Here is a 27,320-nt window from a genome sequence, read left to right on the forward strand (position 1 = left end):
TCTCGCTACTGCACTCTTGGTCTGTCTACCTCAACGCCAACTCTGCATACTCTGAGCAGCCAGTTCCACCCAGCACTCACCATCCCACCCACTTTCGTCTCTCCTGCTTCAACATCTCCTTCATTCTGTTGTGTCTCCTGTAGTTGCATTTGTTGCAGTTCACTTGAGCTGAGCCCCAAGGCCCTTGTACCTCTAGTACTGCATGTCCAGGACAGGCACAAGCATCCAGGCCTGAACAGGATGGATATGGCCCTAGAAAACAGAAAACAGGATTCCAGTCCCAGCTAAACTGGGTATGGCAAGACAAGGACCTAGGTTCCCATGTGCTCATGCTGAGAACTTGGGAAGGGACAGGAATTCTGCAGATCAACACAGCTTCACAAAGGCCAGCCAGGGGCTACCACCATTTTGCAGTGAGAATAATGTTTATTGAGAATGGCTCATTACAAACAAAATATATATATAAAATCTCTGCAATGCAAAAGATCCCTTTCATCCCCGTGGCTAGAATGAACAAAGCCCACTGTCCCACATGGCTTCAGGTGCTGTGCTGGTCCCCAGCATGTGGACAGTCTGGGCAGCTGTGGGTGTCATGTGCTGTGGGCAAAAGTCCCTGATGTCCAGGCTCTCTCTCTGGCCCCATTTTCATGACTTGTGCAAGAATGCAACACAGTGTGTCTTACATCCTGCCTCTGTGACCCTCCCTAGGCAGATGGGTCTTGAGAATGGGCAGCTTTCTCATTCATCTTTCAGGCAGGTGACCTTTAACTTGTGGCATGCCCTGAGAAGCCATCCTCTGGGACCAGAGACTGAGTGTTTCTAAACATTTTGGATGGACTGAGGTGCTGTTACCACCCTCCATGAAGGCCACTCCCTAGTGACAGCCCTAACAGCATGTGCACTGTCTGAATCACATCCCACCATCCTGAAAACTTCATTTCCTCCCACTGGTTTCCTTCATATAGCTATTCCAACCATTTTACCAGAACACCACCTGAAGATGCCCACACCCCACAGCTGCTGTGCATGGGTACTCCTGGGCCACCTGGCATTAAGGCAATGGAGATGAGACCAGTCTAGAGCCAACACCGGTCTCTGAAACCCAGAAGGGCTGCCCAGCTAACAGCACCTCCCTCTTGGCCAAAGGCTTTGTCTAGGGTTGAGAAGCAATTTGGCTGGGTGGTCTGACTGCCCTCCTAAACAGAGCCCACCTCTGCCCCCAGAGTCATCTGTGCTCCAAAGCAATGGGCAGGGGCACAGCTGCCACCATGCCATGCCTCAGGCACTGGAAGAGCAGGACCCAGGAGTGCAGGGATGGTATCACTATTGCCCCTTTGAAAATGACCCATTTCCCACTTTGGGAGGCCGAGGCAGGTGGATCACCTGAGCTCAGGAGTTCGAGACCAGCCTGGCCAACATGGCGAAACCCGGTCTCTACTAAAAATACAAAAAAATTAGCCGGGCATGGTGGCACGCACCTGTAGTCCCAGCTACTGGGGGGCTGACGCAGGAGGACCGCTTGAACCCAGGAGGCGGAGGTTGCAGTAAGCCAAGATCGTGCCACTGCACTCCAGCCTGGGCAACAGTGAGTCTCCGTTTCAAAAAAAAAAAAAAAAAGATCCATTTCCTTTAGTTTTTTAGGTGCAGACTGGGGTTCAAGACCCAGCTCCACCACTGTCCTGGACAGACTCCCCAGACTGGGCCAGCTGCCTTGTCAGCTGCCTCGTCTGAGAGGTGAAGGGGCAGGTACTTAAACTGCTGGCCAAGTCCCTTCCTCTGAAAAAGAACTTGAGCTGGCTAACTGCCCTGTGAGAGGTGTTAGTGGTTCCAAAGTACCTTCACTCTTGCTATCACTGTTTTACTTGAAGGTGATTATCCCTCAAAAATGAAAACAAATCTCAAAGAAACAACCCCTGACCCCAACCTCTGCCAAAAAAAGAGGAAGGAAAGAGCTCTATGCTACTTGCTGTGTTGTAAGATCCTGGGCAGGAACCCCTCTTCTCCGTCAAGATAGACGAGACCCAGTATCCTGTGCAACCTGGTGTGAAGACCAGGTTGAGTGGGCAGCTGCAGGCTGCCCCCGCCCGTTGCTTTGGAACACGGGCCTTAGCAGCCAACCTTAAAGGACTAGGGGCTCACCACACTCAGAGGGCAGACCCTGCTGTCAGGATTTAGGCTGGTGTCAGGAGGAGTCCTGGGTGCAGGGATCCCTCTGGGGCTAGGGCAGCTGTTTACTCCCAGAGCACACACTGCTGCCAGCCACGAGGCCTACCAGTGGGATCTAGGCCCAGGCCACACCCCTGAGAGCCCTCCATCTGACAGAGCTGGAGGACCTGGAGGGCTGTGGGGGGTTTAAGAGTCTCCAGCAGCCAGGGCTCTGCATGGCAGGGCAGCTGTGAGGTGTGTTTATGCTGGGTGGCAGGGGCCAGACACCCTGTAATGAGCCACTGAAACTTGGGCCCATGGGTAGGCAGGAGGTGGTGGTGTCAACCACTGGGCACAGGGGCATATGCAGCACTTCCAGGAGAGAGGGGCCTGGAGGGGTCCTCAGCCCTGGGGTATTAGGGTCAGCTATGCTGTCTCCAGACACTCACATACTGTCCTGACAAGTGGCATCCGTCAAGCGACTTCTCTCTCCAGGCTCAGTCCTGCGGTCTGTGGGGAGACCATTGCCATGGATCTGGCTCAAAGGCAACAAGCGCACTGTTGGGACTGGACTTCCTGTGGGCACAGCTGGAGTCAAGGCTTGGGGTCTTGGGGTATGCTTCCAAGAGCCAGCAGGTGCTTGGGGTGAGCAACATGACAACACATGGCACTGGCAGACAAAGCAGCTGTGCCACAGTCTCCCAGAGTTCCTGGGGCTCTGCCAGATGGGCTGAGGCTGCAGTTCCACATTCCAACGCCAGCAGCCCCAGGCCTGGGCCAGGGCATCCTGAGTGGGCCCGGCTGGGGTGGGGATGGGGTCCGAGGGCCTAGGCACACCAGGCTCCTGCTGTCAGCTGTCCAAGTAGACAAAGAGGATGTCCTCATCTGTGCCATAGCTGGTTCTGGCCTCCTCAAAGTTACTGATGCTAGTGCTGCACATTCCTGCTGGGGGTGGGGAAGGCAGAACGGGGTCAGTGGGTTGTAAGAGAGCACCTACCCCACAAACACAGTGCCCAGGGGAGCTGGGTGAGGTCTGTGTCCCATCCGTGTGGCCATTCCTCTCAAGTCCTCCACCCCCAGGAAGCTCTCCTTGCCCATCCTGGTCTTCATGAGCTTTCTCTGACTCCTCCCCAATACAGCAGTTGGAGAAAGGCCCAGAGAGGGAAAGAAACGTGCTCCAGGCCACACAGACGGTGTAAGTCTATGTGATCAGGGTGTCTGTCCAGGGGCTGTCTATGTGAATCCAGTCTATGAGCATCAGGACAGCCCTTCCCTGTGCCCGGAGGACAGTAGGCAGGCCAGGATGGGTCTAGAGCAGGGGCTGGGTCTGACCAGGCTTTTCTTTCTGAGGAATGTGCTGGCCATCCTGGGGGTTGGGGGAGGGGTGCAGCCTGGGCAGCATGAAAGGGTAAGGCAGGGACCTGGGCAGTGGCGTGGGGCCTGTGGTGTGGGAGGGAGAGGTGGTCAGAGTGTAGAGGAGGCTGGCACAGTTTGCAGCAGGTTTGCCTGCATGGCCTGAGGGGTGGCCCCAGTGACAAGAGCCCAGGAGGAGCAGGGGCTTTGGGGAAAAGGTAGGGAGGGAGGCCCTGGCCACACTAGATTGAATGGGTGGGAATCATGGGCACTGGGCATACAGAACAGTGAATGTAGACCACTCTGCCTCACCCACCCCACCCACCACTCACGGTCGGCATAGGCTGGGTTGTTGTAGAAGATGCAGCCAGTGGCCCGGTTGTAGCCACGCAGCACGATGAAGTGGCCCTGGTAGTCAGGAGTGCGGCAGAAGCAGCGGTGGCCACTGGGGGTGAAGCAGCAGTACTTGACAGGGCTGGAGCACAGGTCACAGTGCAGCACCCCCGAATTCACCAGCACAATGGCCACGTGGCCCTGAGCCAGGTGCGCCTGGATGTCCTTTACACTCACTGTGCTGTGGGCAGGAGGGGAGTCAGCTGGTGCTGCTGGGCCCCCATTCCCCATCCCTCAACTGGATCCCTGCTTGTGCCTGTTTCTCTGTTACAAAGCTTGGGGATCGGCTCCTTTTCCCTTTGCCCTGAACTCCCTGCTCTGTCACTGTGGCCCAGGCTCAGCCTAGAGCCAAGCAGGAGACTGGTGCGGGGTGTGTGCGTGTGTGTGTCTGAATGTGCACAAAGATGAGCTGGCCCTGTCAGGCCCTTCACGGGGAGAGCAATTCAGCTCCAGGTGGGTCCAGTCAAGGGCCACTAGAGCAGCACACAGAAACCATCCTCCTACTGCACCCCAGCCTGGTTAGTGAATTCTTTTTGCCCAGCCCTGTCTCTCCTCTACCCTAAATCATGTGTGGTTTACATTGAAAACTGCCAGCCCAATCTAATCCCCCAAATCTGAGCCAAGCGTGGCTCAGACACTTTCAAAACCAAATGCTTCCCTGAAAGAGCTATTTTACTTTTTTTCTAAGGCTCTTGGTGGCAGAAGGGGCTGCCCAGGAAGGGCTGGGCCACATTGCTTCCAGGGGAGCTCCAGTTCAGCAATGACATCTGCCTGGAGCCTCCCTCACTGGCAGAAGGCGCTGCCCCATCCTGTGCCTTCCACTAGGCAGCAAATCCAAATGAAAACCTAGAGCAGGGCTGGGCACAGTGGCTCACGCCTGTAATCCCAGTGCTTTGGGAGGCCAAAGTGGAAGCATCGTTTGAGCCTAGGAATTAGAGACCAGCCTGGGCAACATAGCAGTACCCTGTCTCTACAAAAACATTTAAAAATTTACCAGGCGTGGGGCGTGGTGGTACAAGATTGTGGTTCTAGCTACTCGGGAGACTGAGGCAAGAAGATCACTTAAGCCTGGGGCTGTAGCAGTGAGCTATATTGCAATATTGCACCACAGCACTACAGCCTGTATGACAGAGTAAGACCCTGTCTCTTAAAAAAAAAAAGAAAAGAAAACACCCAGAGGGACAGAGGGCAGATGGGGCTGTGGGCAGGGGGAGCTCTAGGCCAGGGCCTCCTGCATCTTTGCTGGAGGGGCTGCTCACCCACTTGGGGCCCTCCTTAGGAGTGGCAGCATCAGTACCACGTGGCCTGGCTCAGCCTCAGCTGAGTCACGTGGCAGTTTGGATTGCTTCCTTGGCCGAAGAAACATGCCATTTTTCCATTTGGTCTTTGAAACAAAATAGCTGGCTGAGTTCCCAGTGGCAGTGCACAGGAGTGGGATTTCAGCTATAGGGAAAAAGCAGGGGCTTGGCTGGAAGGAAAAGCTACAGGCTTCAAGGGATACCAAGCATGCGTTCAGATCATGGCATGGCCAAGATGCTGGGGGTGACCTTGGGTGTCTCTCATCCTCAGTTTCCTCCCCCGAGAAACAGAGACAGCAACAGCTTTCCCACTCAAGGAGACAGCACCTGTTGAGGGCTGCTAAATAAACATTTGCTGCCTTTCCTTCCAACATGTGCCCATGTGGTCATAGTATGAATGGAGATCCCACCCCCCCATATTCTTTCTTTCTTTTTTTTTTCTGAGACAGTGTCTTGCTCTCTTGCCCAGGCTGGAGTGCAGTGGCGCAATCTCGGCTCACTGCAAGCTCTGCCTCCCGGGTTCACGCCATTCTCCTGCCTCAGCCTCCCAAGTAGCTGGGACTACAGGTGCCTGCCACCACGCCCAGCTAATTTTTTGTATTTTTAGTAGAGATGAGGTTTCACCGTGTTAGCCAGGATGGTCTCGATCTCCTGACCTCGTGATCTGCCCACCTCAGCCTCCCAAAGTGCTGGGATTACAGGCATGAGCCACCGCACCCAGCCCCCAACCCCCCATTTTCTAAATCACCTATCATGTGATTATAGTACGTCAATAATGAAAATATAAATCTGCAAAGAGGGAAAATCTGAGAAGAGCCTGTCCAGGACCTAGAGGCAGCAGGTCTGAGCCCCACTACCATGTAGCCCAGAAAAGAATGCGACCCACATCTGGGCAAACTGCACCCAGGGTCTTCCAGAATCCAGACCCAATGCATACAGATGAGAAGGGGAGGCCCTTGTAAGGTCACAGCAGCCGTTACACACTGGGTCCTCCCTGCTCCCCATCCCTTGTCAATCACTGCACCAGCACATTCCTCTTAGGCCATCGCCCTTTCATTAGGGGTCCTGTGTTCTGTCCCATGCTGTCTTTCTGCAAGCAACCCAAGGGCTAGGTGCAATCTCTCTCACTCACCTATCCCTCCAGCACCTGCTCAGGATCCACCCCTGGTCAGAGCCTGGGTCATGTAGCCCCAGTGATCTCCATAAACCAAGGCTCAAGGGGGCAAGTCAGTGCCCACAGCCACCCGGGTAGCCAGTTCTGCCTGGCTCCAGAGTCCCAGCATTTCCTGAACACCATCCTGAGGCCTCCCAACTGCAGATCTGTGGGTGAGCAGGCGTGAGAGGAAGGGCAAGTAGGAAGGTTGGGGGGCTCACCATTTCTCCACCAGCACCTTGCAGGCCTTGGCTTGTGCAAACAGCTGATTCACCCGGGTCTCTTCTGTATCAAAGTGCTTCCTGTAGAAGGACTGAACAGAGAAGAGGGGGCTGGAGTGGCCACCACCCAGGCTGCCTTCACTCCATTTAGATGAAGGAACTAAAGAGCATGTTACAGAGGCAGAGACAGCAGGAGGGCAGAGGAGCCCCACCTGCCAGGGCAGACGGTACATGCAGCAAGCCCGATCAGAAAGCTGTCTGTCCTAAGCAGGAGCAGGGAAGCAGGAACACCCAGAGGCATGAGGATGATGCTTGAGAGAGGGGTGGGCAGCTGGGTTCAGGTCAGCTCTCTGGGGAGGGTCGATCACCCTTGGGCTTGTACACTCTGGCAGGCATAAGCAGGAGCCCATAGCGAATAAGCAAGGAAGATGAGGCTGAGCCACCTGGGATAGTTCAGCTACAGCTTGGCTTAGCTAGGTGTGGTCCACGGAACACACTTTGCTGGCATGGCTAGGTTGGCATTATTTTTCAAAAGGTAAAAAAAAGAAAAGACGGTATTTTGGTTTTCTTCTAGACTACCAATTATACAGCTTAAAAGCTGGCTCACCTGGTGAAAGGTAAAAAAATGTGCAAATGATGGCTGGATGAGGTCAGTGATGTTCTCAGAGGCCCTGGGCCTGCCTTGTGCTGAGGACAGTAGGAAAGAACATAGGAAGTGGCCTCTGCACATTCTGAGGGCTGTAGAAGGCAGGCAGACAGGAGCCAGGACTTAGTACTCAGATCCTCTGGGCAGGCCAGACTGCAAGGGCACCTGCTCTGACTGGCTCCCAAATCCTGCCTATAGCCTCTCTGCTGCTGCTCCCTGGTCTCTGCACACCTGGGTATCTACCTGGGTGTCTAGCCCTTGACTGCTCCCTCTTCCAACTACTGGAACCAGGTGGCCTTATACCTCTGTGTGGCCCCACATGGGAAGGCCCGGTGGCTGGTCGCTCACCTGGTTCTTGTAGCCCTTGTCGACGCCCAGGGTCTGGGTACAGAAGCGGTGCCTCACGCCAAAGTGGTGCATCAGGTAGGCCAGGTCGATGGTCCAGATGCTCCTGGTCAGCTGCAGCTCCTGCAGGGCTCTCTCAAACTCACTGTCGTCCAGCTGGCCCAGGTACCTGCAGGCAGATGCGCTGGGGAGCTCAGCTTGCTCTTGAGGGTCAACTGGTCCGAGTCCCCCTCCACCCACTGGCCCAAGAGCCCCGTCACAGGTCCCATTCCCCAGAAGTCTCCCTCCTTCATCATGAGACCCTAGGTCCTGCCCACACACTGCCCAGGCTGCCTGGGGCACTGTCCTGGCTCCAGAGTTGCAGGCCTGGACTCTGCTTCTCACATCTCTCGTGTCTTGGGGTCTGTGACCTTGGGCAAGTCGTTGTCTTCTCTGGCCTCTCTTTAGCTTCATCTCTAAGATGAGGTCCCTGATCACATCAGTGGTTTTCAAAGTTTTAGGCAAAGAACCCTTGTTGAATTTTATCTTGCTGGGATTTCCAGGATGTAAAACAGATGAAGATGCAGCTGCCCTGGGGTTCCAGGAAGCCAAATGAAAAACTCTTGTACAAGGTGACGGCTACAGTTCCTCTTGGATCTCACTGTCCAGGTTTCTGTGATATTCACACAGCCTCAGCTTAACGGTCAGCACCCCATTCTCCCAGAAGCCAGAGGCTGGGGGGTGGAGGGCCTCCTGTCCCAGTCACAGAACTGCCTTGTAGGACAGGCCTGGGCAGCTGGGACTTCCTGGCCACCCCAAGCCCCCAGGCATTACTATCATGGAGACCTGGAAGGCCTGGTCCACCCCTTGCTTGCTTTTGCAGATGGGACTAGGACCAGGTAGAAGCTTGGCCTCCTGCAAGCCCCAACGAAAGACAGCTACATGGACAATGGATCCCACCCAGGTCTCTCCCAAGCCAGAGCAGAAGATGTAGATGGGGAGCACCTGGGGCCCCAGCCCTGGCCCCACTCACCGCAGCACCATCCTGGAGCAGGCCAGGCCACAGTCCCAGTGGTAGAGCTGCTGGATGACGGGCACAGGCAGCTGTACAAAGTCCCCTGTGCAGAAACAGAGGGAGGTCACAGACCCTCAGCGCAGAGCCCACCACTGCCACCCTCATGGGAGCCAGTGTCACTGCCTCCTGCCTAGACCCTGCAGGGCTGCTCAGGGACCTTCCCACAATCCTTCAGGAATCCCCTCAAATCCAGGCTCCTACAATAGCAGTGATCTCCCCAAAACACCGGCCAGAGCAGGTCAGCCCAGCTGAAAATCCTCCAGTGAGCTGGGTCCCACATTCCTTGAGACAACACCTCCGGCCGGGCGCGGTGGCTCAAGCCTGTAATCCCAGCACTTTGGGAGGCCGAGGCAGGCGGATCACGAGGTCAGGAGATCAAGACCATCCTGGCTAACGCGGTGAAACCCCGTCTCTACTAAAAATACAAAAAAAAAAAAATTAGCCGGGCGTGTTGGCGGGCGCCTATAGTCCCAGCTACTCGGAGAGGCTGAGGCAGAAGAATGGCGTGAACCCGGGAGGCGGAGCTTGCAGTGAGCCGAGATCGCGCCACTGCACTCCAGCCTGGGGGACAGAGCAAGACTCCGTCTCAAAAAAAAAAAAAAAAAAAAAGACAACACCTCCATGGCTGCTGCCCTAGCACCTTCTGCACCCTTGCCTTTGCTTGTCACAATCCCTCACACCCCGGGGGTCTTTGCACACCTGGTTCCTCTGCCTGGACATACTTGGCTTCCCAGGTGCCTGAGCTAACTCCTGCCCTTGGATGTCACTTCTCCAGTGTTGCCCCTCTCAGGCCCAGTGACCCACATGTGCACTCACTGCCCACCATGCCTACTCAAAGCCCTTCTTTTGGTGGGAGCTCTGAGGAGGAGGGACAGGGTCTTTTTCTTTTTTTTTCAATGGGGTCTCGCTCTGTCGCCCAGGCTGGAGTGCAATGGCATGATCTCGGCTCACTGCAACCTCCACCTCCCGGGTGGCAAGTAATTCTCCTGCCTCAGCCACCCAAGTAGCCTGTAGTCCACAGGCGTGCGCCACCATGCCCAGCTAATTATCGTAATGTTAGTAGAGATGGGGTTTCACCATGTTGTCCATGGCTGGTCTCGAACTCCTGACCTCAGGTGATCCACCTCAGCCTCCCAAAGTGCTGGGATTACAGGCGTGAGCCATCCCACCTGGTCAGCAGGGGCTGTTTTGTTTCCTGCTGTCATTCCGGGGCTGGCACATGGGAGGCACTCAGCAGATAATTTATCTGAGTTCATGAGGCCCCTGGAGGTTTGCTTGACTCCAAAGACCCCAGGACCACCAGGGTGTGAGACCACAGCCAGGAGAAGGGAACTGTCACGTAAACTATGCGGCATATGGAATATTCTTGTGAGCTCCATCCCCCACCAACCCCGGGCGACCTCGCGGTCTGTCTTTGCCAGGCTGTGAGGTGGAGCAGAAGGGGCCTGACCTAGCGTTCCAGTCCCAACTGTGCCACTGCTGACTGGCTGTGGGCTGGGCAGCTGACTTCCTCTTGCTGGAATGAGTCTGGCCATCCCTAAACAGGGGGACTTTGGTCTGATTCAGTCATTCAGTCAACAACTAGTCCCAAAAGCCTAGTTAAGTGCCTGGCGTGTGTACTGGAGATACAGCAGTGAGTGACACAAAGTCACTCTCCTGGTGGATAGCAAAAATAAGCAAACATAGCAAAATAGAGGCCTAGGCTGGGGGAAACGGTGGGGGTGTGCCTTAGAGGGGATGGGGGAACAGCATGTGCTAAGGCCCTGAGGTGGGGCAAATGGGCATGTGGCATGCAGGACCCTCCTCCGTAGCCACCTCATGAACCTGGACAAAGTTCAGAGTCTAAAGAGGAAGAGACTTATCTCTGCTGTTACTCACTCATGACACTCATTCAGCACGTGAACACTCAGCCCACACTGTTTCCCCATCTGGCAGGTCTCTCCTGGACTGTGTGACCAGCTCTGTGTAGTGCCACCCCAGGAGCCCTCCTGCTGTGCCAGCCCCAGTTCCTCTCACTTCCCTGTGTGCGCCATCTAAGACGGCCACTCACTAGTCCTGGGATCTGTCCTGGCCTTTCCAACCTACCAGCCTTGGAATCCCAAGTTCCTCCCTTCCTATGTCTGACCTTCCCCAGCCTTCAAGGCCTGGCTCAGAGGCCACCATTTCCAGGGCCTTCCCTGATCACAGACTGGCTACACCCTTTCACTCATCTGTACTTCTCCAGGCTTGAGTTCACACTTTGCCTCCTAGGATGCGGCCCTTGCATTGAGCTTGTCTGTGCCCTCCTGTGTTGCTTATATGTTCCCAGGAGGCAGGGACCTATCACTGCTCCTGGTGTCTTTCTACTCCATGTGCAGCAGGGCCCATGGAAGGCACAATGGCATGAGCAAAGCAGGCCACCTGCTAGCTGAGTTGCCTGGCCTCTCTGTGCCTGCTTCTTCCTCTGTGAAATGGACTACCAGATGCCAGCCTGCAGGGTGATGTGAACACTAAGGACAAGAACATCTATAAAGCCCTTTGCAGGTGCTAATAATGTGAACCTGCCCCCAGCTGGGGCCCGGTATGCTAAGCCCAGGCTGGACTGAGGCCTCATTCTCTTCCTTCCTCTTAACCCAGATGCCTCCAAAAGATACCCAGGCCGTTCACTCAAGGTGCTCACATATTCCCCTGCTATCACTGCCAAGGATTCAGTGGCACTGACCCCTGCATGTCCCTGCCCCAAATTCCACGCCCAGCACCTCTCCCACCTCTACATACAGCAGCTGTAGGGATTCCCATTCAGTTTCCCACTGCTCTTGGAATAAGGTTCTCACCCCTTACCGAGGCCCTGCCTAACCTGGCCCACCAGCCTCATCTTGGCCACCCTCACCTGTGGTCTAGTTAACCTGTGAACTCATCAAGGCTTCATTCTACCCCAAGGCGTCTGCATGTGAGGATCCCTCTGTCTGAAACTCTCTCCCGGCTGTTCTCAAGGTTGTGTCCCTTCTAGTCATTCAGGTCCCAGCTCAAAATCTCTTCTTAGAGGTTTTTCTGACTAAGCCTTTGAGAAACGAGGGGACTCTCCTTCACAGCATCCTGTTCGTTTCCTTCACAGTGCTTGGCAAAAGTAACAATAGCATCAAGCCACTCTCTCTCTAGACGGCAAGCTTCCTGAAGGCAGGTGCTATGGTATCCTCTCCAAAATTTATGTTAAAACTTAATGTCCATTGTGGTGGTATGAAGAGATGGGTGCGGAAGATATCCACAACCAAAAATATAAATAAATAAATAAATAAATAAATAAGAAGTGTGGCCTTTTGGGAAGTCAGGAGGGCTCTGCCCTCATCAGTGAACTAGTGCCATATAAAAGGGCTGGAGGAAACTAGCATAGGCCATTTTTTTTGCCCTTCTGTTCTTCTGTCATGTAAAAGCATAGTGTTCATGCCCTTTCTGTTCCTTCCACCATATGAGGACACGTAGGTGGCACCATCTACAAGGAACAGACCTTTACCAGACACAGAACCTGCCAGCCAGCGCCTTGATCTTGGACCTCAGAGTCTCCAGAACTGTGAAGAATTAAATTTCTAGAGCTGGGCACGGTGGCACACACCTGTAATCCCAACTACTCACGAGGCCAAGGCAAGAGGAGCCAAGGAGTTTGAGACCAGTTTGAGCAAAATAGTGAGACCTCCATCTCTAAAAAAGAAAAAAAGAAATTTCTATTGTTTCTAAATTACCCAGTCCCAGGTATTTTGTTATAGAAGCACAAATGAACTGAGACAGCAGGAAACTTGCTGATCTTGTTCACTGTTATTCTCAGTTGCTGGTGTTGAATGTTTAGTAGTAACTCAATAAATATTTGCTGGAAGAAATAAACTTTTTTAGGCCAGGCACAGTGGCTCACACCTGTAATCCAAGCACTTTGGGAGGCCAAGGCAAGTGGATCACTTGAGGTCAGAAGTTTGAGACCAGCCTGGCCAACATGGTGAAACCCTGTCTCTACTAAAAATACAAACATTAGCCAGGCAGAGGCCAGAGCTTCTTATCCCAGCTACTCGGGAGGCTGAGGCAGGAGAATCGCTTGAACCTGGGAGGCGGAGGTTGCAGTGAACCAAGATTACGCCACTGCACTCCAGCCTGGGCGACAGAGTGAGACTCCATCTCAAAAAAAAGAGAAAAGAAAAAAATGAACTTTTTGTTTTCTTTTGAAACAGGGTCTCACTCTGTCGCCCAGGCTGGAGTGCAGTGGTATGACCAGAGCTCACTGCAGCCCTGAACTCCCAGGTTCAAGGGATCCTCTGACCTTAGCCTCCCGAGTAGCTGGAACTATGGGCACACTGGCTACCACACCCAGATAATTTTAAAAAATTTTTTGTAGAGATGGGGTCCCATTATGCTGCCCAGGTTGGTCTCAAACTCCTAGGCTCGAGCAATCCTCCTGCCTTGGCCTCCCAAAGTGCTGGGATTACAGGGGTGAGCTACTGTGCCAGGCCAGAGGAAATGAACTTACTAAGCCCTCACTGTTTGCTAGGCTCTGGGGACACAAAGGTAACTAAAGACCCACCCAAGCCCTGACCCCTAAGGACTCATAAAGAGCTGAGCAGTGGGAGAGCTCTATGCAGGATGTTGTGCTGTCACGGTGAATGCCTGCCTGTTCAAGAACCCCTCACAGCACCCACACACTGCCTTTTTGTTTTTCTCTACTCATACTGTTTCCTCCCCAGCTTTTGCTCTTGCACATCCCTTAGTCTAGGAGTTTCCAGTGGGTTTCCCTGGGCCACACTGGAAGAATTGTCTTGGGCCACACATAAACTACACTATTACTAATGATAGCTGATGAGCTAAAAAAAAAAAAAAAAATTGCAGAAAAAAAATCTCATAATGTTTTAAGACAGTGTATGAATTTGTGTTGGGCTGCATTCAAAGCCGTCCTGGGTTACAAGCAGCGGGCTGGACAAGCTTTCCTTAGTCTGAAATGAAATGTTAATGTTGTCTCCATGCTCTAATCCCTCTCACTCTCAGGGCCCCTTAATATGGAGTCCTTAAAGAGGCATCTGCTTTGCCCTATTGCACAGAATGAGAATTCTTCAGTGGTAGATGGGGATGAGGTTGCATTTGCCTCCTTCCAACCCTCAGCCCAGAGTAGGCACTTAGATATGCTTGGGGAATGAAAGGCGTTTTCCAAAAAGACTTCATACCTTGAGATGCCCAGGCCTACTTGTCACTTCACTGCTCTGCACCCCTCCTCCCCCAGGCTTCCAGACTACAGCCCTCTGTGTGAGGCTCCCTCCTTACTCTGTGGCTTGGGCTGTGACACTGACTAGCTGGGCTATCTTCTTCCAGGCTATGACTGTCCATGCCTTTCCGTGTCCAGCTGTAAAATGTGGCACAAGACAGCAGCTCTCTCTCAGAGACTCAGCTGCCCCTCCTCCTCTTGCCCTGCGCTCTAGAACTCCTTGATTCTGAGGCCTGGCAGGCCCCACAGGGCCATCTCCAGTCTCGGCAAGGGCGGATCGGACCTAGAGATGCTCATGTTGGGAGTGATAAGGTTAGGCGAGGCCTTGGCATCTGTCCCCACAACAGCTTTAGCCTTCTGAACACAAAGCCACAGCCAGATGTTGCTGCCTGGAGCCAAAGGGCTGCCTGGAAGGCCCTGGCCTGACCTCAGTTAGTGGTTGTCACTAAGGAAGGCAAGCAGTGCACTAGCCTTTAATACTTAACCCATCTCAGACTCAGTCTGCTCAGCTGCAAAAGTCCAAATCACAGTGGGCACCTACTTCACTGCGTCGTTATGAGGATTAATGAGGCACTGCATGTAAACAACTGCGCGCAGCGCGCGCCTGCCTCATAGAACACACTCCCTGTGAATGTAAGCCATTCCTCCTGAGGCTCAGGAAAGGCAAGTATCTTGTCTCAGACCACAGGGCTAGACAACTGGAGGAGGAGGGATGTAAATCCCCCACCAACTCCACACAGCAAACACAAAAGAGAACACTCCCTGGGAGTGACACCTGAAGGTCAGGGTCCCACATGCTGTTGACCTCTTCCACAGTTGGCACTTCACTTCAGAGTTTACTAGCTAGCACTCCGTTTGTCATCAACCCCGCGCCTTCAGCAGGACAGGAATCACGTCTTCCCCTTTCCCTACGTCTTGGGCAAACAAACTAACGGCCAAGACATTGAATACCAGTCCGGGTCTCCGCCCCAAAGGGGCTCAGGCTACCGCGTGGCAGAGAGAACCAGAGGGTGAAGAACAAGAGCAAGACAAAACGCCGAGTCTGGGAGGCCAGGGCACCAGCCCTTCCATTGCTCGGTGCTCTCGGCCAGTTTCCTGCCCTTCCCAGCCTCAGTCCTCCACGGTTTCCCACGGCACGGGAGCTCCGAAGGTGGCTCCAGCAGGACTTTTCGCTTCTGGGGAAGGTGGCGCCCCTGCTACCCGGACCCTCCCACCATGCTGACAAGGGTGGCAATCCTGCGAGTGTCAGGAAACCCCCACTGACTGGAACCAGGCGGGTGTGGGGGCGAGGCGGGAGTCGGCCCAAGGTCGCGCGGCTGGACCCTGCCCCGCTCTAGGGCGGGGTCCCCTTCGTTCCTAGGGTGAAGACTGGGCCCACAGACAGGCACTGACCGGGCTCGAGCGGCGGCCCCGCTGCCTCCGCCTCCGTCCTCATGACCCGGGCGGCGCGGGGCGCCCATGGCCCCGGCCCAGAGCGGGCTACAGCTTCCGCTTCGGCTGGGGCGGGAGGGCGGTAGGTGCGCGTCGAGTTCCTTCTCCGCCACCGCCGCCGCTGCGGAGGGGAGAACGGGAGGCGGCGGCTGGGCCGCCCCAAACCCCGCCCCAGCCCTTCCAGGTCTCGAATCTGCAGGCCCCGCCCCCTCCCTAAACCCCGCCCCAAACTTTAATCCTAGAGGTCCCCAGCCTCCTGATTTAAGTCTGCTCCGGCCATTCGCCGCCTCAGCGTCGAGTGGCCCCGCCCTCCCGCCCAATCCTCGCGCAGACGCACAGCCCACCGGGACGCGGGCCCCGGAAGCCACGCCCCTTTCCTTGAGCCACGCCCCAAAGCCCTTGCATTTCCCGAACAGAGGCTCGTCCCTTCAGCAAGCCCCGCCTCTGCTGGGTCCCGCTCCTTTGCCAGTCTTAGGTGTAAGCCCTGGTCTCGCCCAGTGCATCCCCGAGGCTCCAAGCAACTCTCCTCCAACTGTCTTTAGGGATGACCCTGAGCCGGCAGCCGCTCTACTCTATACCTAACTTTATCCGTACCAGATACCTAGCCTCACTCAGGGCGCCCCTTACCTGGCGGTGCCGGGATCAACAAATTAAATTGTGAGGGGAAGTCCCGGCCCTTGGCCCAACCTCCTGCTGTCCCCGGTCTGAGGGCCCAAGCCCCGGGTCTCCGCCTTGCCGTCCAGCCTGTCATTGGTGTGGGGTGCCTGGAAGTGTGACCACCCTCTCTGGCTCTTTGCCGGCCCCCGGGCCCAGTCATCAGCCCTCTTTTCCGGTACCGGAACTATCGTACTGGTGCCCTAGTTTCCCAGCCGGCAGGCGGAGTGAGGAGGAAGCGGAGGCGAGACCGCGCTCAACACTGGGGAAAGAAAGGAGGCGGGCCCTGTGCGCAGCATTTTGGGAACGAGTGGAATTCTGGGAGCTGGGCCCGCCATTCGCTTGACGCACGCCTTCCCCGTAGCATCTTTCGCAGCGCACCGAAGAGAAGGAAAAGTAGGCCAGAGCCGGTGAGGCTGGGGACGGGCGAGGGGAGGTCGAGGCGCCTGTGAGGGGCCAGGGGCTGGAGAAAGACTCGCTGCATGGAAATCTGCGGGGCTCGGGGAGGGAAGAAAGCGGGAAGCTTGGGCCACCCAAACATCAGCGTCGCCTCACTAGCTCCTGGAAGTAAGTTCATTAGCTTCCCCCTCGACGTGCATGCTTCTCACATTCTGTATCTCGAAGTCATTTCTGGTTGACTATCTTCTTCCCCCAAATCCTATGAGGTTTTTTTTTTTTTTTTTTTTTTTAATTAGAGACGGTGTTTCACCATGTTGCCCTGGCTGGTCTCGAACTCCTGGGCTCAAGGGATCCACCGGCCTCGGCCTTGCAACGTGCTGAGATTACAGGCGTGAGCCACCGCGCCCAGCCGGTCATTTTTAAAAAAGTTCTTTGCATCTCTGCCCCAGTCCCCTTTCAGGCAGCAGTCCCCTCATGCTTTCCACACTGTTGCAGCAGTTTTAACTGTTGCAGAAGTTTTAACAAGTTTCTCTGCTTTTAAACCTTACGTTCTATCCATTTTGTAAATAAATGCTGCTATCTTTTCATTGCATCATTCTTTACCTGTAATTCTGCAGTGGTTCCCCACTACCTTCAGCATAAAATTTAGACTCCTAAGGCTGAAAGCCAGGGATCCTCACCAAAGGAGCCTGTCCTTTCAACCTCATGTTCTCCTGTCTTAGGTGCACTTACGTTCCAACTTTGAGTCGTTGCTCATCTCAATAAAAAGTTAACTGCTTGATGCTTTTGATTAGGTCAAGTCAGGTGCTTTCCCTGATTTTCCTCCATGACAAGCATTTCCTGCATATAGCACGTTGTCACTTTGATATTTTCTCAATATCCTTGATAATAAAATAAGTGAAGGGTTAAAGGGCTGAATTAAAAGTACAGCCTGCTCTCCTAGATGTGCATGGTCCTTTGGTCTGTATCTGCACCTTCCATAGGGTAGCCGTTAGCTACATGTGGCCGTTGAGCACTTGGAATATGGCCACTGGGATTGAGGGACTGGGTTTTTTTATTTTAATTCTATTGCGTTTTAGTTAAGTTTAATTTAAATAGCTACGTGTGGACATGAGCTACTGTATTGGACAGCTCAGGCCTGTATTATTCTCAAAATGTAATCATCTACAATTAAGGGTTGACAAATAACAGTGCAACAAATTAACATTCCAATCCCCCTCCGCTGACACGCACAGTATTGGCTAATGGTCCTTTAGCTGAAGATTACGGGACATAGGGTAGCAGGGACACATGGTCGATGGGAGTTGCTCTCTTTTCATTCCTAGTTTTCCTTCTGTCCACCCCACCATTCCTCCTCACCCCACATCTTGCACATATTTGCCAGATAGTTTCCTCCAAGCCAGGAGCTGAGCTTTTTTTTTTTTTTTTCCTTTGGTAGAAAATGCAGCTTTGGCGTTTTTGCTAAGTTTTATGGAGTGCCAGGCCTTGAAGGAAGCATGATGTGTGCTGCATGCCTTCTCAGACTCTGAAAGATGAACTGACTGTTGTCTCTCTCACTGTAGAACTCTCTTCCTGCCAAGATGTCTATTGGTGTGCCAATTAAAGTACTGCATGAGGCCGAGGGCCACATTGTGACATGTGAGACGAACACCGGTGAAGTATATCGGGGGAAGCTCATTGAAGCAGAGGACAACATGAACTGCCAGGTATTCTGCTTTGCATGTGAGGCTGTGTGGGAGGAATGGCCCTGTGTCTTGAAGGACAGAAAAGTGTGGGTTGAGGGTCTCTGGAAATTGTTCTCATTCAGCAATGATTTCCTAAGCGCCTAATGCATACCAGTCAGGTGCTGTTATAGGCTCTGGGGATGTGGGCATGAACGAGACACATAGTCTTGAGGCAGAAAAGCCACTTGGAGGTTTGGAATATTTTACTTTGTCCTTTTTGTTTTTTCCATCCCCAAATTTGGGGGTCTATTTGGGAGAAGTGCTACTTCCTTCAGTAGAATCCTTCAGATTCAGGGCCGTTATCCATTTGCCTCCACTTGCTTTGCGATTAGCAGAATCTTCTCACATACTGTGTGTGTTTCCCTTTTCTTTTGGAGGAGGAGTCTCATTTGATTATTGCAACTACCTCGTGAGGTAAGCAGGTTTGGTGATAGTCTTGTCATCCATAAAATAGGGAGAATGAGATTAAAGGACTCATCACTCTGATGATAAATAATGGAGTAGTTTCCTGATATGGTGTCCTTCTCATGGCCCAACTTTGCCTTTTGCATAGTCATCTGAATTTTTATAGCATTGTTTTTCAGTTGTATCTTCACACTTTCTTTGTTCTTTAAACCACTGGTTAAGAACTTGGACTTGGGAGTCAGAGAGAGATGTGGGTTTGAATCCTAATTATATGACCTCAGATGTATTAACCACTCAGTTTTCTCATCTGTAAAATGGGGGTGGTATTATTTTGGGTTCTTTGATGTAGATGCCAAGACAGAATTATGCAAGGTATTTATTGGGGGAAATGACAATAAAGGATAAAAGAGCAAGGAAACAGTAGTAGGCAGGGAAACTTTCAGTCTGTGATGCTGGTCTGACTGGTGAAATGAGAGGGGAAAGGAAGGAGGATTGAGCAGGAAGAGACTTAGACTACAGCGTAGTTTTGAGGAAATCTCAGCAAGGCAGCGATTGCTCGTTAGAAGAGTCTAGCATGGGGCAGAAATGGGTGGACTAGCACCCCCGGTGTGTTCAGGCCATTGGCTGGCAACGTGGGGAGAGAGTAGCCTCAAGTTGAATGCCATGGTAGACTACAAAGATGGAGATTGTCGGCTGCCTGCATTCCTCATAGCCTGTTCTCTTTTGAAGGGAGATCTGAGCAGCACACCCTTAAGACTGCCACAGGGGTAATATCCACACCCCCAGGACTTTTACAAAGATCAGATGAGCTGTATGTGTGCAACAGCTACTCAGTGCCTCACATACTGTAAGTGTTCAACATATGATACCTATTGCTTTTTTCCAGATGAGAAGGTCAGAGAGGTAAAGCACCTTACACCACGGTCAGGCATCCTGACCATCCATTGGTTTGCAGGGTTCATTTATTTGTGATTTTTCTGTAGCTTTGAGCGTCTGTCATCTTCCTGCGAGGTTGACAAGCTTGGTCAGTTCCCTGAATGCAGAGAAGTAGACCTCTGGTGACTCAGGTTTATTGGATTACTGTCAATAGATCAGTTTATCTATTGAGGGTAGATAAGTTTATCATCTCTCATATATCCAGTCCTCTGGCTTAAGGCATGCTCATCCACTTTAAGGTACTTTAATTTGGTAAGGAGAATGCAAGACTTGGGTTAGTGAATCTTAATGGGTTTGTTCAACTAGCTGTATGTATTTGGACAACTTGCTGGGTTTCCAGGGCCTTCGTCATCCCATCCGTAACGTGACGGTGTCTAACCAGATAACCTTGGTAGCCATTCAGAGATGCAGTCAACGTGACACAAAGTGCACAGACTTTGGTGTCCAACAGACCTGGAATCAGCTTGCAGCCTGCCACCTAGGGTGACTTGGGGTGAGCTTAGCTTTGGATCTCCTTCATCCTCTGGTCCCTCCTCTAAATCAGGGATAAAAATAGCACCTTGGCCTCAGAAGGAACCATAGTGCAGAGGAAATGAGTAGATGGATGTCACATGCCTGACCAATGGTCGGGGGCAGCCACCTGCCTCCCTGCTTGTATTTGTATGCTAGTGCTACCATAACAAAGTTTCACAGACTGGGCAGCTTAGACAACACAAATTTATTTTCTCATAGTTCTTTTTTTTTTTTTTGAGACGGAGTCTCGCTCTGTCGCCCAGGCTAGAGTGCAGTGGTGCAATCTCGGCTCACTGCAAGCTCCGCCTCCCAGGTTCACACCATTCTCCTGCCTCAGCCTCTCCGAGTAGCTGGGACTACAGGCGCCCGCCACCACGCCCGGCTAATTTTTTGTATTTTTAGTAGAGACAGGGTTTCACCGTGGTCTCTATCTCCTGACCTCGTGATCCGCCTGCCTTGGCCTCCCAAAGTGCTGGGATTACAAGCGTGAGCCACCGCGCCCGGCCTATTTTCTCATAGTTCTGAAGGCTGGAAGTCTGAGATCAAGGTGTTGGCAAGGCTGGTTTCTTCTGAGGGATGCGAAGGAAGGATCTGTTTCAGGCCTCTCTCCTTGTTTATAGATGGCTCTCTTCCTGTGTCTTCACTTGGTCTTCCCTCTGTAGTGTTTCTGTCCAGATCTCTTCTTATAAGGATACCATGCATGTAGGATTAGGGCCCACTCTAATGACTTCATCTTAACATAATTATGTTTATAAAGTTTTTTTTTTTTTTTTTGAGATGGAGCCTTGCCCTGTCACCCAGGCTGGAGTCTTGCCTGTCACCCAGGCTGGACTGCAGTGGCGCAATCTTGGCTCACTGCAACCTCTGTCTTCCAAGTTAAAGCGATTCTCCTGCCTCAGCCTCCCAAGTAGCTGGGACTACAGGCACCTGCCGCCGTGCCCAGCTAATTTTTGTATTTTTATATTTTTAGTAGAGACAGACCACCTTATTGGCCAGGCTGGTCTCGAACTCCTGACCTTATGATCTGCTCGCCTCGGCCTCCCAAAGTGCTGGGATTACAGATGTGAGCCACCATGCCCAGCTTGCTTGCTTTTTTTTTTTTTTTTTTTTTTTTGAGACAGTCTCACTCTGTCGCCCAGGCTGGAGTGCAGTGGCATGATCTCAGCTCACTGCAACCTCTGCCTCCTCGATTCAAGCAGTTCTCATGCCTCAGCCTCCTGAGTAGCTGGGACTATGCCCGGCTAGTTTTTTGTATTTTGAGTAGAGATAGGGTTTCCCTGTGTTACCCAGGCTGGTCTCAAACTCCTGAGTTTGCCTCAGCCTCCCGAGTGCTAGGATTATAGGCGTGAGCCACTGTGCCTGGCCCTTTTTTTGAGACAGAATCTTGCTCTGTCGTCCAGGCTGGAGTGCAGTGGCACGATCTCAGCTCACTGCAACCTCCGTCTTCCCGGGTTTAAGCAACTCTCTTGCCTCAGACTCCTGAGTAGCTGGGGTTACAGGCGTGGGCCGCCATACCCCACTAATTTTAATATTTTTTTGTATTTTTAATAGAGATGGAGGCTCATCACATTGCCCAGGCTGGTCTCTAACTCCTGAGCTCAGGCAGTCTGCCCACCTTGGCCTCGCAAAGTGCTAGGATTACAGGCGTGAGCCACTGCACCCAGTCTTTTTTTTTTTTTTTTTTTTTTTTGAGATTAAGCCTTGCTCTGTTGACCAGGCTGGGGTGCAGTGGTTTGATCATAGCTCATGGCAGCCTTGGACTTCTGGGCTCAAGAGATCTTTTCACCTTAGTCTTCTAAGTATCCAGGACTACCAGTGTGCCCCGCCATACCTGGCTAATTTTTAAATTTTTTTGTAGAGACAGAGTCTTGATATGTTTTTCAGGCCAGTTTCAAACTCCTGGCCACAAGTGATCCTGCTGCCTCGGTCTCTCAAACTCCTGGAATTACAGGCATGAGCCACCACATCTGGCCTGTAAAGATTTTTTGTCTCTAAATATGATCACATTCTGAGGTACTAGGTATTAGGACTTCAACAATGAATTTTTTTGAGTGATACAATTTAGCCCGTAACAGGATGTAGAGGCCTCACTGGGTCTACCAAAACCTAGGCACATAAGAGCCAGCAGACTGTGGCGTAGCTAAAGCTGGTGGTGGGTGAACTCGGAGCACTAAAAGTTTAGTTTGTTCAGCACATCTCAGGCTGTGAGGCTTGTCTGTCCTTCCCAGATCCAATCATTCTGCCTTTTGGGAATGAGAACATCCTCTTAGCACTTTTCCTTGCTTGTTCAATAACATTTTCTGTTATAAAAGTGGGGTGGGACAAAATGTGGTGGCTACTCCTATAATCCCAATACTTTGAGAGGCTGAGGCAGGAGGATCACTTGAGCCCAGGAGTTCAAGACCAACCTGGGCAACATGACAAGACTTTGTCTCTAAAAAAAATAAAATAGACGGATGTGGTGGCACATGCCTGTAGTCCCAGCCATTCAGGTGGAGGCTGAGGTGGGAGGATTACTTGAGCCCAGGAAATCAAGGCTGCAGTGAGCTATGATGGTGCCACTGCACTCCAGCCTGGGCGATGGAGTGAAACCTAGTCTCACACACACACAAGCACACTACGATTTGGAAAAGATAAATAGAGTATCTCACTCTGTTGCCCAGGCTATCTTGCACTCCTGGACTTAAGCGATCCTCCCACCTTGGCCTCCCAAATTATTGGAATTACCGGCCTGAGCCACACCTGCCCTGTTTTGGGCTTTTAGTATTTACTTTTTATTCTATCCTCTTTCAGAAATAGTTAGACCCTGTCTCTTCCAAAAAGCAAAAAAGGTTTAAAAATTATCTGGATGTGGGGCCGGGCACTGTGGCTCATGCCTGTAATCCCAGCACTTTGGAGGCCGAGGCAGGCAGATCACGAGGTCAGGAGATTGAGACCAGCCTGGCTAACATGGTGAAACCCCGTCTCTACTAAAAAAAAAATACAAAAAAATTAGCCGGGCGTGGTGGCAGGTGCCTGTAGTCCCAGCTACTCGGGAGGCTGAGGCAGGAGAATGGCGTGAACCCAGGAGGCAGAGCTTGCAGTGAGCCAAAATCGTGCCACTGCACTCCAGCCTGGGCGACAGAGCGAGACTCCATCTCCAAAAATAAAAAATAAAAAATATATATATATTATCTGGATGTGATGGCTTATGCCTGTAGTCCCAGCTACTCTATAGGCTGAGGCAGAAAGGATCACTTGAGCCCACCCAGCAGTTCAGGCTGCATTAAGCTCTGGTTGCACCACTGCACTCCAGCCTGGGTGACAGAGCAAGACCCTCTCTCTAAAATTAAAAAAATTCTATGGCAGAGTAAAAGTAGATACATAGATCATGGTGTAGGTAAGCTGGGGTAGAATGTAAAATGAAGCCAAGCAGTCAGTATCCAGAAATGTAAACCTGAATCTCTATACATTGAATAAACGTATATTCCAGTGTAAGGTTAAGCAGGGAAGATCATCAGTTCCAAAATGCATACTGTTCTTAAGTTAAAATAGCAATTGTGTGGATTTCCCTGGCACTCAGATATAGGAGACACTATTAGATGATATCCTCGACAACATCTCCATACAAAATACCCTGTCTTTTATGGTCCCTCAAGTAGTTTTAAAGTATCTTGTTATCTTAGCACTGTTTTTGACATTTGAAAATGCAAAATATGGCCAGGCACATTGGCTCATGCCTGTAATCCCAGCACTTTGGGAGGCTGGGCCAGGAGGATCACTTGAGCCCAAGAGTTCGGGACCAGCCTAGGCAACATAGTGAGACCCTGTCTCATATGTGTGTGTGTGTGTGTGTGTGTGTGTGTGTGTGTGTGTGTGTGTGTGTTGTGTGTGTGTGTGTGTGTGTGTGTGTGTGTGTGTGTGTGTGTGTGTATATGTATATATATGTAGATATATATGTGTGTATGTATGTGTGTGTGTGTATATATATGTGTGTATATATGTATATATGTGTATATATATATGTATATATGTGTGTATATATATGTTTATAGGCTTTTTTTTTTTTTTTTCTTGAGACGGAGTCTCGCTCTGTCGCCCAGGCTGGAGTGCAGTGGCGCAATCTCGGCTCACTGCAAGCTCCGCCTCCCGGGTTCACGCCATTCTCCTGCCTCAGCCTCTCCGAGTAGCTGGGACTACAGGCGCCCGCCACCACGCCCGGCTAATTTTTTGTATTTTTAGTAGAGACGGGGTTTCACCGTGGTCTCGATCTCCTGACCTCGTGATCCGCCCGCCTCGGCCTCCCAGAGTGCTGGGATTACAAGCGTGAGCCACTGCGCCCGGCCTGTGTGTATGTATATGTATATATGTGTATATATACACATATATATGTGTGTGTATATATATATATATATTTTTTTTTTTTTTAAAGGAAGAAGAGGAAATACGTATATGTGAAACTCAGGATGAGGTCCCTGAAATGGTGCTTATTGGGTCAGAGGGTGTGCATCTGAGGTTAAGCTGAGAAGGCAGGGAGCTGTTGTTCTCCTCATTCCCACAGCTGCAAGCCAAGCACTGGTGGCCAGTGCTGCAGGATAGGGCATCAGCTGCAGGATATGGCATGTCTGTCAAAATGCTGTTGGCATAAGTGAGAAAAATAACAAAACTCCAAAATATGTCCCCAGTTTTATAAAAATGGACCCAAATTATAAATAATACAAGCAAATACAGAGAGTAATGGTCAAACCGATTTCACTACATTCAAAGTGACTTAATTCTTAGAAGTTCTGGTGGGAGAATGTGGTGTAGAGCTCTGCACAAGCAGACATTGTGCTTTTGGGGCTTCGACATGACCACCCAATCACTGATGGGACTGTTTGAAATCTGTTTTGTTGGCTGTGGCATATAATAGCCATCTTTGGAAAAATGGTCTCTGTATGGAATATGGTATTGTGTCACTGTATAAAAATGAGAACCCAAAAGCAGCTCTCACGCCGGGCGCGGTGGCTCACGCTTATAATCCCAGCACTTTGGGAGGCCAAGGCGGGTGGATCCCGAGGTCAGGAGATCGAGACCACGGTGAAACCCCGCCTCTACTAAGAATACAAAAAATTAGCCGGGCGTGGTGGCAGGCGCCTGTAGTCCCAGCTACTCGAAGAGGTTGAGGCAGGAGAATGGCGTGAACCCGGGAGGCGGAGCTTGCAGTGAGCCAAGATTGCGCCACTGCACTCCAGCCTGGGTGACAGAGCGAGACTCCGTCTCAAAAAAAAAAAAAAAGAAGCTCTCACATGATTGGGTCAGAAAATTGCCCATAACTATTGCTAGGAAAGTTTTTGAAATCTCCGAATTCAATGTAATTGAATTTCTTTAGACATCTAGCCCTCTAGGTGGAAGGAATACAAGTTTTTTAAACTTACCGTATACTTTTTTTTCCTGTACTGTTTGTGAGTGGATTGCATTCATCATGCTCCTCTACCCCATAATACTTTTGTATTTCCTAAGAACAAAGATAGGTAGATGGCCTCAGTTGATATTCCTATTATAGCAGTGGCAACCAAGTGCCTCTGCCTTTGTGTATGTGTGAAATTGTCCTAAAGAACGTCCTAAAGAATGCATTTCTGGTGTATTGACAGGCCTGAGACACCCCAACACACCTTCACAGTCCTGGAGCTAGCTTTCTCCATCTTGGCCCCAGCTATCTAAGAAAGTCCCACCACTTTGTGCTACAGAGATTCTCTCTCTCCCCCTCAGGATGTCATTTCAGTTGGGTACCTGGCTTATACCATATGTGTTTCATTGTGGCTGCTGAGGAAAGTTGATTAAACTGGGTGTTCCTGCCTGGAGTTGATTAAGATCTGATTCACTCAAAAGTTGCTGCCTTGGGCTTGTGATACAAACACAGGTCAGGCTTATTAGCAAGCTCTAGCAGGTGTGTGTGCAGTGAGACTGTGGGGTTTTGTCCACAGCAAGCTGTTCTCAGCCAGTGCTGCAGGGAAAGCGAGAGCAGTAGTGAGCCTGGTTGTTAGGGTTAAAATAGGAGTCAGATGACACTGGACTCTCCTGCTTCAGCCAGGACACAGTTCATTTATGGAAATGCCTAGATTAAGTCTTGTTGGACTTATGCAACAGCTTCTGTCAGGAAAGGAGTGAGATGTGCCCCTGTGTGCTGGAGGGAGTGTGGCTTAGCAGTGGCACAGCTCCCAAAACACATTTTAGCTGTCAATCAGATTTAGCATGTACTGAGTCTCTATTATGTACTAGGCAATAGAGACAGCATTTAGACATACTTTGCCTTGTTCACTTTTTTTTTTTTTTTTTTTTTGACAGGGTCTTACTCTGTTGCCCAGGCTGGAATGCAGTGTTGTAATCATAGCTCACTGCAGCCTTGAACTCCTGGGCTCCAGCCATCCTCCCACCTTTGCCTCCCAAGTAGCTGGGACCACAGGCATGCACCACCACACCTGGCTAATTGTTAAAAATTTTTGTAGAGATAGGATCTTGTTACATTTCCCAGGCTGATCTCAAACTCCTGACCTCAAGCAGTCCTCCCACCTTGGCCTCCCAAAGTGCTGGGATTACAGACATGAACCACTGTGCCTGGCCTGATTTGCTTTTTAACAATTTCAGGAAATGTGATCAGATGCAGTGGTTAAGAGTGTGAGTTAGACAGAACTGGGTTCAAACTCCAGCCAGGCCATGTAAGCATGGTGTGACCTCAAGCAGGAGAATAGAGGGAAAGGGCATGGGTTTCTGGGGACAGATCTGCCTCTGAATGGCTATGTCACTTCATCTCTTTATCATGTAGGATTTTGTGGGGTAACATGAGCTGCCGTGGGGAAATCACCTGGGCCAGCACTTGATGTCTAATAAGTGCTCAGTAACTGTTGGCTTTGTTGTCTTGTATTTTCGAAACTCAACTTTGTAGTTGAGGGAACGGAGGCTCAGAGAAGCCTGGAGATATATGTGGGGTTACACTTCTGACAAATGGCAGAGCTGGATCTCACCTATAGGTCTTTAGGCCTATTTTGTGTCTTCTACAGAGTCATGAGTGTGGCACAGTCCCCAAAACACATTTTTTGTTTGTTTGGTTTGTTTTTTGTTTTTTGAGACGCTGTCTTGCTCTGTTGCCCAGGCTGGAATACAGTGGCGTGATTTCGGCTCACTGCAACCTCTGCCTCCCGGGTTCAAATGATTCTCCTGCCTCAGCCTCCCGAGTAGGTGGGACTATAGGCACCTGCCACCACACCCAGCTAATTTTTGTATTTTTAGTAGAGACGGGGTTTCACCGTGTTTGCCAGACTGGTCTCAGGTAATCCACCCACCTTGGCCTCCCAAAGTGCTGGGATTACAGGCATGAGCCACTGCACCCGGCCCCAAAACACATTTTAATTGTCAGTCAGATTCAGCTGAACCTGAATTGTATCCAGTTTCTGTCTTGGGTAATCTGACCATAAAC

At 51.4% G+C, this 27,320-nt stretch overlaps 2 protein-coding genes across 10 annotated transcripts in view; one reads left to right on the forward strand and one right to left on the reverse strand.

The window, feature by feature from the left end:
- Positions 1 to 16,187, reverse strand: GUCD1 (guanylyl cyclase domain containing 1). 8 transcript variants are annotated; one of them, XR_009211056.1, is made up of 7 exons: positions 15,882 to 16,183; positions 8,567 to 8,651; positions 7,558 to 7,723; positions 6,564 to 6,655; positions 3,831 to 4,072; positions 2,595 to 3,090; positions 1 to 252 (listed from the first exon to the last, which is right to left on the reverse strand). XR_009211056.1 is itself a non-coding variant. In XM_058431333.1 (6 exons), exons 1-6 carry the CDS (start codon positions 16,069 to 16,071, stop codon positions 2,996 to 2,998), a joined length of 870 nt encoding a protein of 289 aa, XP_058287316.1. In that variant the 5' UTR covers positions 16,072 to 16,183; the 3' UTR covers positions 407 to 2,995. The 8 variants fall into 8 exon arrangements, 7 of the variants coding, with proteins under 7 accessions (XP_058287316.1, XP_031995331.1, XP_031995328.1 ...); XM_058431333.1 differs by lacking the exon at positions 1 to 252 and having other exon boundaries at positions 407 to 3,090; XM_032139440.2 differs by lacking the exon at positions 1 to 252 and having other exon boundaries at positions 407 to 3,087; positions 3,831 to 3,943; positions 15,882 to 16,181.
- Positions 16,119 to 27,320, forward strand: part of SNRPD3 (small nuclear ribonucleoprotein D3 polypeptide) — a 16,925-nt gene continuing 5,723 nt past the window's right edge. The window contains exons 1-2 of one of the 2 annotated variants that reach the window (XM_032139443.2): positions 16,119 to 16,318; positions 17,870 to 18,013. In XM_032139443.2, the coding sequence (XP_031995334.1) occupies positions 17,888 to 18,013 (126 nt within the window). In that variant the 5' untranslated portion in view covers positions 16,119 to 16,318; positions 17,870 to 17,887. Of the gene's footprint in view, positions 16,319 to 16,338; positions 16,476 to 17,869; positions 18,014 to 27,320 lie in introns of those variants that run through there. The other variant, XM_032139444.2, reaches the window with a different exon arrangement.

The sequence above is a fragment of the Hylobates moloch genome, unplaced genomic scaffold (genome assembly GCF_009828535.3).
Source record: "Hylobates moloch isolate HMO894 unplaced genomic scaffold, HMol_V3 SCAFFOLD_19, whole genome shotgun sequence".
In the NCBI taxonomy this organism is placed as follows: domain Eukaryota; kingdom Metazoa; phylum Chordata; class Mammalia; order Primates; family Hylobatidae; genus Hylobates; species Hylobates moloch.

Bases quoted from the DNA above. Each gene is read 5' to 3' on its own strand.
- GUCD1 (XM_058431333.1), bottom strand. From the start codon at position 16,071: ATGACTGGGCCCGGGGGCCGGCAAAGAGCCAGAGAGGGTGGTCACACT. The intron at 7,724-8,566 runs GTGAGTGGGGCC...ATCTGCCTGCAG, and splicing joins TGCTCCAGGATGGTGCTGCG to GTACCTGGGCCAGCTGGACG. The intron at 4,073-6,563 runs GTGAGCCCCCCA...TCCTGCCCACAG, and splicing joins AAGGTGCTGGTGGAGAAATG to CACAGTGAGTGTAAAGGACA.